This window comes from Solanum pennellii, chromosome 8 (genome assembly GCF_001406875.1).
Source record: "Solanum pennellii chromosome 8, SPENNV200".
Classification (NCBI taxonomy): Eukaryota; Viridiplantae; Streptophyta; class Magnoliopsida; order Solanales; family Solanaceae; genus Solanum; species Solanum pennellii.
Genome location: NC_028644.1, coordinates 63,413,918 through 63,425,253, shown reverse-complemented (window position 1 = coordinate 63,425,253; position 11,336 = coordinate 63,413,918). Strand labels below are relative to the sequence as shown.

Below are 11,336 nucleotides of genomic sequence, written 5' to 3'. Positions count from 1 at the left end.
AGTGTGAAACAAAAATGTTCTCCGTTTATTGCACATTTTCACCTTCTTTGAACCAAATTTCAATTCCTTTTTTAGACGATTTTGCATTGGAAAAGACTGATATAAATGAGTCTATGATTTTTGAAAAGCTTGATCGATCTTCTGCTTATTCTAATCCTCTTTCATCACTAATGGAAAAGCTTGATGAGGTTCCATGATCACAAATTCAGATTTCTCTTTTTTGGTTTTAGAGACTACAACTTTCTCAATATTTTCAAGGCTGGCTGAGATTATAACTTTCTCCACATTCAAATCTTCTTCGACTTCAACCATATAAATAATCACCCCTCCATCATTTGGCTTGAGGTTACTATTGATATTAGGAGTGGCAGTCTGAAAATTGATGACTTTTTGATCTATCAAATCTTGAATTTTATGCATCAAGTTTCTACAATCCTCAGTTTCATGTCCAGCACCTCTTGAATGATAAGCACAGTGAAGATCTTGATCTTCCTGTGAGGCTAATCTAGATGACTACATTTCTATTCATGGCTCTGATACCATGTTAACTTTCATAGATAAAAAATATCCTAAGTTCTTAAATAGAGGAAAAAGAACAGTATAGAGGAAGAAGACTATGAAGAAATCTGAATTCTCATCGAATTCAACTTTACATACATGCTACAAGAAAGCACTATTTATACACATACAATCTTCAGTAGCTCATTAGTTAGTTCTCTTAACAGCTAGCCTGACTATTTAAATAACTTCTAACAACCTTCTAACTGCATGAGTTAATTCTAACTCATGTGTGGTTATATCAACTTGCTTCTTGTTTTAATAATATTCAAGTAAAAAAGACCATAACATAAAAAATCTGCATTTAAAGTGTGCACACGCCATATAACAGTACACTTTAATATTAATTAATGTTTACAATAAATGATTTACACAGAATATTTGTAATAAGAGAACACATAGCTAGTGTTTGACCATAGATATTCAAATATTTTTGGCAAATATTATTTGGATGAAAATTTGGGTGAACACCATGTGTTTGGCCATAGAATTTGGGAAACATATTTCATTTTTTTAAGAAATATGATTTATACCCATAAGTTTTTAAAACTATCAAAATTAACCATAAATTTGTATTACATAGCAAAATAGAAATCTCGATTTCCAATTTTCTAAAAAAAAATCATTCCTAACTTCTATTAATCGTGGACCACTGATGACATAACCTTTAAATCCGGACTTCCTCGCATCATCATGCAAGACACTTACAAGGATTGATGTTTCTTCATCAGTCCATTTATCAACCGCTGAACCACGTGATTTATTTATTTTTTTTACGTTTCTATAATACAACATCAACATGACAACACATCATATGCATAACTTAATTTTTTTTAGAGTGCACAAAATCTGAAGCATGTCTTTACTAAAAATGAAAGACGTATGAACACGATTGAAAGTATATTACCCTGTTAACCGAAAAAGGTGAAGTCATAGAGTTCTCATCGAAAATCTCAAAACCAGCTTCAGAAATAATGGGCATTACAAAACTTAACAAACAAGCCTGAAAAATTAGTTGCGCCAGTCAAATGAAAAAATGAAAACACAAGGAGAAAATTCTTATCATTCCTAACTCTTAAACCTAGACAAGAGAACATATTCATACAAATCAATTCAAGCAAGTTCAATCTAAACGAAATTCATAATAAGAAAAAATATGTAGATTTTTACAAATTACCCTCAATTTGTTTCTTCAGAGAGGACTGCCACAGAGCTTTTACTATGGTTGTTCAACTAATTTTTGGATATAAAAGTCCATGTACGTATATGCTCTATATAATAGAAAAGTGTATTAATTGAGTTAGTTGGCAGATGGGGAGCTAATTGAATTTGTTGGTGTCAATAAATAGATTATTTTTGTAAAATATATAAGTTAGGTGTAAAAATTGAATTTCTAAAACTTTCCAAATAATGAAATTTGGCCCAAATACTAATTTTTTCTAGAATTTGGGAATTTGGAAAAATTTGCCCAAAAAATTTGCCAAATATATGGACAAACAAAAATTTTCAAGTTCTCTTCCAAGTTTTACTTGCAAAATCTAACGGGCCCCTGATTAGTTGTTTCTCATTGAATCCTCAGTATTGTGCCTAACACATATTGAATGGTAAGCATAATGAAAATCTTGATTTTCCTGTGAGACTAATCTAGATGGTTACATTTTCTGATCATGATTCTGATATCATGTTAACTTTCATAGATGAAGAATATCTTAAGAGGCACTATTCATACACATACAATCTTCAGAAGCTCATTAGTCAGTTCTCTTAACAGCTAGCCTGACTATCTAACTTCTAACTACCTGAGTTAATTCTATCTCATGTATGTTGCTTCTTGCTTAACAATATTGAAATAAAGAAGACCATAACATAAAAAAGAATCGTATTTGAAGTGTGCACACGCCATGTAGCAGTACACTTTAATATTAATTAATGTTTACAATAAATGACTTACTCAGAATATTTGTAATTTTACATTCCCTTTGAAAGAATAATGTAGCGACAAATAATGTGAGAGCGAAAGGAACCCACCTATTCACGATTATTGATTTAACTTTAGAAAGTCTATTATGAAGAAACTATATATTTTTTTCCAATGAAAATATAATTAGGTAGTATTGATTATGCATAGCTGAACACTGTGAGTTTTTTCTAATTGACATGTTATATTATGATTATGTATAACTAAAGACTAGACTAGGATACTTATTAGATAACAGATTAGCGTCTATCTCTATTATCACTCCATCTAAAATTATCATATGACCGATCACTATTGATTAAAAAATATAATTTCAAATTTAGAATTCAAATAAGAAAACACTTAATTAGTTCTTTGAATAAGAATTACTTCTATGGAGTATTATTTTTCTTTACAAAATAGAGGTAAAATCATGCATTTCCCTCTAAATCCTCATTTCAATATCATCAACCCTTTCAAGAAGAACAAATTTCTTGTTGCTAACATGTAATCCTAATTATCTCAAGCTAAGCTTTTTTTTTTATATCTGTTTCTTTTTGTTTCATTTATAACTATCAATTGTGTAAAATTTACAGTTGTTTTTGTTTGTTGTAGGACAAGAATATTTTTTTTTGGCTTTGCTAGTATTGTTTTGTTACAACTCATCATGTTGTATTAACATTGGAGAAATATATAATTCATATTTATAGGGTGGTGGTTGGTGTGAGAGTATTCCAAAATATCTTTATCATACAACTTCGTACCTAGGTTCTACCAGGAAGATGGATCAACAAGGTTTTTTCTCCGGAATACTTCATATATATATATATTATTATTTTTACTTTTATTTTATTTTCTTTTGTAATATTATGAATCTTATCAAATTTTGGTGCGTCCAAATACATGTATCTATGGGGTCATTTATTCCAGATACATTATATCCAAGGGAATTCGTATGTCTCTAAGATACATAGACAAATCTCTTTTGCCTTCCTCCCGTCTCGCTTTCCATATTCACATATTTCGTTCGTGTATCTAGTATGCCAGATACATGCGAATCTCACTAGACACATGTATGAGTGTTTTAGTGTAATTAGCTTGTACCTTAGATATATAGGCAAATATCGCTCGTTTCCCTCACATCTTGCTCGTCACTCTCATATCTTGCTTGCGTATCTGGTATCACAAATACATGTAAATTACGTCGTATGTAATATGTACACATATATCTGAAATATGGTATGAAATTACTAAAAGGTGACATCATATGTAACTATTTCAAACTATATGAAAAATTAGTAAATATGATAGCAAAGTTGTATGCTTAGGTAGTTTCTCATAAAAAACACACACACGCACACAAACATAAACAAAATAAAAACTTTCTGACCGGCCCAAATAAAGATATGGCCAAAATCAAAAGTAAAACACACTAAAAAAAATAATCTAAACGAGTCAACCTAGAGCTCAAAACCAAAAAGGTATTTTATGCTTTGCAAAGGAAATTGAATATGACTTTATGGTTTCTCAAATGACATATGTTGATGGGAAGCTAAGTGTATCGACTTAGTAAATCGATCCATGATCACCCATATAGAGTCATATCTCCTGAGCGAGCATGGTAAACCAACCACAACAACTATATCAATACATTTCCACTTCCTTCCCGCGTATTGTCTCTGAACCGTGGACAATTTAGGCACTTGAATTCAGTGCATCCTCTACATCGGTGTATAATCTATGTATATACATTGCATTTGACAAGCAAACAAGTGTAAAATCACTTTTATTGGGATTATCTTTACTAATTGCATAAGAATACATATTTAGTATCTATATAGGGCATCACAGCATACAATGTTATGCCATGATAACTTTTCCCTTATTGTGAAATATTTAACAAATCAATACAAGCTTCTTTCCTTCTATATTTTCTATTTCCCTTTGGGAGTTTCTGATTTTTCATATCAATGATCTCAAAGAATAACTTCTATCAATGATTTTATATATCAATGTTGAAAGTATGGACATTTGGATCAAAAACACGGTTGTGACAGGTTTTGTCACAAGGGTAAGGGCAATCAATCTTCTGGAATGGATTTTTGTCGTAAAACCAGTCTCCGAGTGCTTTGGCTATAGTCTGCAGAGAACACATTTTTAGCAGAGTCAGTGGTTCTACACGAATGGTCTACGCCAACAAGAAGTTAAACGAACATGTTAAGAGTTCAGTTAATTTCTTACCTTGTTTGCTAACTTAGGAGAGTCAGCCCTGTACCATGTTTCTTGAACTTCAGTTTGACAGTGTGCGTAGCAGGAGTTGATGAAATACCCTCTTGATGAAGAAGGGCCGAGCGCATTTAATGCTCTCAGAAACAACAATCTATAACCTGATGAATGAGTCTTAACTGTCAGATATCATGAACAAATGAAAAATGTATCTTTTCTATTTCGGAATGAAAGCTTCGACGTCATATTGTATCATCTAAAATTCAAATTCAGCGTAGAGGTATTGAGGGATTAGAGTCCTGACCATGCATAATTTGAAGCTGCCTGGAAGAGCATTTCAGTATGTCAAGTTTGCAGTTGAGCCAGACCCCATAGGGATCAGCAACATCAGGAGCCAAAATGTTCTTTATCTGAATTCAAATAATACTAGGTCAGGAAAATCAAGTAATTTTATACTTTTTTCTACATTTATTGTTACTCATGGCGTATCGGATGGATGTGTCAGACACACGGGGATCAGCAAGTCTGGGAGCCAAACTGTTCTTATCTGAAGTCAGATAATAATACTAAGTCAGGAAGACCAAGTAATTCCACTTTGGTTTATAAATTTATCAGTGGTATCCATGTAATACAAAGTTATCGGATAAACAAGGCAATCTGGTGAGATCAGAGTCTTGAAAGGATCAGAACTCATATCCATATTAGCCCAGGAACTTTAAAATCTTGACCAGATTATTGATGGTGTTCGCAATTCTGAGATGATTCATGCTATGTGTCAACAATGACATATCTTGTCCAACGTTTGTGTCAACGCAATGAAATCACTCACAGAAGACGAAAAGCAGGTTTCAAGTACTTATTACCTAAAAAGTCAACATATAGTATCCAAAAGTGTGCTGCCTAACACCAAATCTCCCTCTATAAGTTTTAGCTGAGGTATTGTATCACAAACAACACAGAAATGCAAAAGTTTTCAAATCCAATGGAGCTAAAAAGGCAATAATTATAAAACAATCAAGGATTGAAATATAGCAGAGAAGGGAAATTCTAGAAGAGAAGATAGCACAATCCAACAGGAATTGGAGTTTCCAGAAATGTTCTTTACCTGCCAGGAATCATAGGCTGCATTAACTAGGAAAAGTGGTGTCCGCACGTGTTGAGCAACATTTTGCGGGAAAAAACACTGCATGATGCATTGGGTTATTGGTGTAAGATGAAATAAAGTAAAAGGCAGACACTATATTATGAAAGAAACAGCTCTTACCAAATCCGGCTTCAACCTTGAGGTACACACTGGTGGCAGATTCTTGGCAGAACCCTGAAGGCAATATAAGGTAAAATGAACATCAAATTTATCTTAAGTCTCTCCATTGACTTCACTTTTTCTTCTTTTTTCTAGACACAAGTAACATTAGAAAATGGAAGTTCATAGAAAAGGAGATAAAAAGTTACAGATTTCCAACATTTTTATCCTCTAAAGAGAAAAAGAAAAATTACATAACAATCTACAGGGTGTTCACTTCACAAATCAAATCGAATAATGGCTGGCTAAACCATGGATTGCTCACAGTAGGCCTTGACACATCCAGAAGATGAACGAAAATAATGTGGAGCTAGCTACAACCAAAATTTTAATGGAACTCCCATGAGAAGGATGTTAAAGAAACATACATGTAAGCTAACAACATCTCTGAAGTATTCTTCAATATGAGGCGCACCAGAAATATCTTTCCTGCAATAAAAGCAGAGAGTTACACTAGCAGTCGAAGGAAAATAAAATTCTTGAAGGCTTTAAGAACACCAAGGTTTTTGTTTTTTAGTAATTGGAGAACACCAGGATAGTAATAAACTATAAAAATCCTTACACATCGATAAAATAACCAGCATCCGAGAAGCACTTTACTTTAGCACCCATTGGTAGGAGTGCTTTGAAGCTATCACAATGTAAAATTGAAGTCAATCCGCCAGCTGAACATCCAGACAGAATAGCCTAACATTAGAACTTGATTTGTGAGCCAGTCAACAGTAAAGTGTTACGAGCACCTAAGCATCTGAGATAGAGATAAGAAGGCAAAAGGCGGTACATTTTCAGCATTCTTCATTCCTTTTGCCAACAGTTCCTCCATAACAGCAAGAAAAACCCGTGCCCCTCTGAAGTGAAGTTTAGTTATCTGATATGTATAAAGGATTTCATCAGAATCATTACGGGTTTTTTATGAGATATTGAGAGAACCATTGTTTAGGACGAATTAAGACTATCAGTATTAACTCAAAATTACCGGATTGACTTCTTGAACATCACCAGTAAAGGATGATCCATCACAATATCCAACCTTTACTCTGTTCCAGTTATAGAAGTCTACAATTTAAATAAGATGTAACACTGTTATTCAGACAAAAAAATGTTATTCATGAGAGCCAGCAATACCAAAGTCAGTGAAAGCTCTACCTGGATTAAACTGAGGCTTGTTGCTGAGAATCCCTGAAAAAGCGAGATTTTCTACCATCTGCTTAGATGATCCCAAGCGAGTATTCTTTCGGGAAAGACAAGTGGTGACATTATTGCACCAACCTCCTCCCTGGAAATAAAATTTTAACATTGAATTTCGATACAAATACATCTTGTCCATTCAACACTCGTAGAGATACTTCAAAAGGTTTCTGCACAAAAGCATCTTTAGATATTATTCATAGATGTACCCTAGGCAATATGGTTGGTGAATTGTTATTTTTTAATGACAGGGAATCTGCAGCCTCTACCTTTAGGGTGCATACAGGGTAATCCCCCACCCGCAAACCACACATGATAGATAAACTACACTAGGCGAGCTCCGTGCAACAAGCTTGACCAAGAAAGCATGTTGAGCATCTCGAACCTGAGACCCCTCATTTGGAAGATCCCCTGCTCAACCAACTCAGTCACCCTTTCAAGTTATGGCTGGTGAATTTATAGATCATAAAGCCTCATAATCAAATTTTAAAACGTTCCTGTATATTATTCATGCATCATTTTCTCCTTCTGTATTTTATAAATCACTAGGGCAAGAACTCTACTTAAGTACCACAATATTGAAAGCAAAAATCCAAATGATTTGTATTGGGACAGAAATATGATCCAAAAATGCAACAACAATAATGTTTTGCCAATTCCGTCTTTTGCAGAGAAGTCTATCGATCAACACGCCTAGTTATCTAACTTAAACTCTAGTCATAGAAATTGTGTATAGATAAACAAACCTCCATTTGGATTAACCAACTGTTAACCCCTGTACCAAATCCTTTGTCATGATGATATGCCGGTGGACTCCCATCCAGACATACTGCAAACACATCAATGACATCAAAATCAACACATTTCCACATTCATAAACTTAAAGCTCCCCGTTTGACCATAGATTTTGAAGTTAAATCTTAAAATTTTGAGTTTTTGAAGTCGTGACTTTTGAGATTTGTGTTTGGACATACATCATAAATTTTTAAAATCTATAGTAAAACGCTAGCTTAGTTCGAAACAAAAAGGAAAACAATTTCTTACCTGCTCCTTTTGCCACCCCACTGAGAACGTAAGTAATATTTACAAAGAGTGCTTCAGTTCCAAAAATAATCGAAAAAGTAACTAATGAATATAGCCATTGTTGCACAGTGCCATTTACCATTCTGCAAATCATTTTATTAAAAAAAAAAATACTATCAATACACAAAGTTCTAAGAACATGAAGAAGCCACAGTTAAACAGAGCAAACTGACCAATCACAAACAAAAAGTTTAAAAGTATTAACACATCCCAATTACATAAAGATTACATTTTTACACCAAAAAAATATGTGTTTACCCATATTTAGCATCAAAATTGTACTTTAACAAAACCCCATGACAGAGAAAGTGACACCAATGGTATTAAACCCTTTTTATCAGAACAAAATAAAAATCAAGATTTGAAGAAAGAAAGAAAAAAGTACCTGAAAATGGCAATGAAGAGATTGAGAAAATCTCAAAATGGGATTTTTTGGGATGAAATTTTACACTGAATCCAGTTCAGTGTTGTTATTTTGAAGCTAAAATAAGCTCCAACAACAAATGTAGATGTAAACTAAAACCATATGATAAAAAAAATCCAAGAAAATTTTTGATTCTGTTCCTTAAACAGCTTTTTGTTTTGTTTATAAGAAAAAGAATGGATTTTTATAGAAACGATTTTGCAAATACAGAACCCAAGAAATAAAGAAGCAGCCGACACTTATTCGCAGAGAAATTTTATTTTTTAAAAGTGAATTTTCTATTTTTATTTTTATTTTGGTGTTTACTGTTTTTTTGTTTGTTTTTTTCTATTGGCTATTTTGTTGAGTAGTTTGGTATGATTTGATATATGACCCGACCCGAATGACATATATCACGAATCTTATCGTTTTACGCGCTCCACATTGAATATTGATCCGAATAGTGAGAACGAAGAGAGGCTAGGTTTCTTCGCTATTTTTATAGAGTTCAATTAATTTAAAATACGTACGTAGGATTCATTCATGAGATTCATTAGTTTAGAAACATAGTAATGAAAGGAAAATTAAAAGTTTGTCGTTAGTTCAGAATCTTACTATTTACCTGAATAATAGACAATTAATATGCTTAATTGCTTATGCTAAAATATGAACTATAATTATGCTAGAACACATAAACTTATAGAAATTTAATTTAATAAGTACGTCTTGAAGCGTGAGCGGATACCTTTAAACGAATGTGAATTTACAAGATAAACAACAACTATGATATTCTCTGTGTTGGGTTATCCCACATCGAAAGTGGAAGGGGCTGGTGGTCAATTTATAAATGTGAGGGAAAGCCTCAACATTTGAGCTAGCTTTTGGGTTGAGAAGGTCCAAGACCACCCAACATTGGTATCAGAGCCCAGGTTATCAACAAGTCTCAGCCCACCGGGAGAAACTGGGTTGTCGTTCTCTCCAGCCCAAGGCCCGATGTGTGAAGGGGGATTTGTGAAGGGGGAGACTGTTGGGTTATCCCACATCGGAAGTGGAAGGGGCTGTTGGTCAATTTATAAGTGTGAGGGAAAGCCTCAACATTTGAGCTAGCTTTTGGGTTGAGAAGAGAAAACTGACTGTCTTTCTAGGTTAGGATAAATCTTATTATTGAGATTTCTTTCCGGTCTAAAGTAGTTATTTTCCTTCTTGAGAAAAGAAACACACGTTTTTTTTCAAAAAAAGAACACACTCTTTTTTTCTTTTCCCTTGAAAATAAGATTCTGAGTTTTAGTTAAAATATTGGCACGGTAAATTACAAAATTAATTACTGATGCTTCCTATTATGGAAGTAATTCAAATAATTAATTTGAATTTATTTTTATCATAACAAATTACAAATCATTTCATTAGAAAATCGTAATTGCACTCTCTAATTATATTTTAAAATTTTTCATTAAACACTTGTGTAATTCTCCATGTTAAGACTATAGATAATAATCAATAAATTATATTATTGACGAATTTAATTTAATGACTAATGTCCTTTAGAGCACTACTTAACTTATTTCAATTCATTTGCAAGGTTTAACACGATGAAAACTTGTAAGTTTCTCAAAAAGACATATCAATCAATCTCTATAACGAGACATGAATTTCATCAACTAACTTATTATTCATCAATATATAGTATTATCATCTAATCTACCAGATACATTGACTCATCTCAAAATCTCACCTTTTAATAAATCAAAACGATAATTAATATATACAGATCATAATAGTTATGTCATGATTAAAAATATATGTATATTTAATAGTTTAGAGGATATGTTTTTTTTTCAGCCAGTCGAAAATAACTATTTATACTGGGTCATGTTCAATACATACAAAATGTACTAGCACAAGAAGTTAGAACTACACCGTTCCCATAATCAAGATAAATTACATATAATCTTATGCTACAATCGTATCGATGGCATGTCCAATTTTCATCTTAGATTGTGAATAAAAAAACTTTATACTTATAAGAATCGATGATTTAATTCTCTGTGTATAAGCTAAAACTCTACACACTAATCATCAACTATACAAGTAAATAGACACCATAAACAAATATAAGATCTATTAAAACTGAGCAAATATTTATTAATAAATATTATATCTTAACATATGGTTATTAGTATATGTCTCAATATTTTTGATCAAATAGTATCGTCCAGTTTTTATAGAATCTAGGGAAAAGGGTCTGATATACCCCTCAACTTTGTCATTTGGAACTGATATACCCCTCGTTATANATGGGATTATATTTTTTGGTAAAAAATAATAAAAATTTAGATTAAAATTATTATTTTTTTTCATTTCCGTTAGAGGAAAAGGGTATATGTGAGCCATTTGTTTACAAGTAGGGGTATATATGTACCACTTTCATAACAAGGGGTATATCAGCTCTAAATGACAAAGTTGAGGGGTATATCAAACCCTTTTCCCTAGAATCTATTATTATAATACCTCTAGAGGGGGGATAAGGCTAAGCGGAGCAAACATAGATGCTATGGGTATAATTTTATTTTTTTCCGAATTTCGTTCACATTTTAGATTTTTAAATTGACTCATCTAGC

General features: G+C 32.6%; 1 protein-coding gene across 2 annotated transcripts; it reads right to left on the bottom strand.

The window, feature by feature from the left end:
• Positions 1-4,285: 4,285 nt before the first annotated feature.
• On the bottom strand, positions 4,286-8,989 carry LOC107028823 (pectin acetylesterase 8-like). Of its 2 annotated transcripts, XM_015230033.2 has the most exons (13): positions 8,701-8,989; positions 8,277-8,398; positions 7,979-8,061; positions 7,191-7,320; positions 7,021-7,100; positions 6,826-6,912; positions 6,607-6,731; positions 6,413-6,473; positions 6,006-6,059; positions 5,847-5,924; positions 5,046-5,151; positions 4,757-4,902; positions 4,286-4,655 (listed from the first exon to the last, which is right to left on the bottom strand). In XM_015230033.2, the coding sequence occupies exons 2-13, from the start codon at positions 8,395-8,397 to the stop codon at positions 4,518-4,520; spliced, it is 1,209 nt and encodes a 402-aa protein (XP_015085519.1). In that variant the 5' UTR covers position 8,398; positions 8,701-8,989; the 3' UTR covers positions 4,286-4,517. The 2 variants fall into 2 exon arrangements, with proteins under 2 accessions (XP_015085519.1, XP_027774618.1); XM_027918817.1 differs by lacking the exons at positions 7,979-8,061; positions 8,277-8,398; positions 8,701-8,989 and adding an exon at positions 7,502-7,950 and having other exon boundaries at positions 7,191-7,402.
• Between the last annotated feature and the right edge of the window lie 2,347 nt (positions 8,990-11,336).

Bases quoted from the DNA above. Each gene is read 5' to 3' on its own strand.
- LOC107028823 (XM_015230033.2), bottom strand. From the start codon at position 8,397: ATGGTAAATGGCACTGTGCAACAATGGCTATATTCATTAGTTACTTTT. The intron at 5,152-5,846 runs GTAAAGAACATT...ATTTGAATTCAG, and splicing joins CAGCCTATGATTCCTGGCAG to ATAAAGAACATTTTGGCTCC. The intron at 4,656-4,756 runs GTAAGAAATTAA...TGTTCTCTGCAG, and splicing joins CTCCTAAGTTAGCAAACAAG to ACTATAGCCAAAGCACTCGG.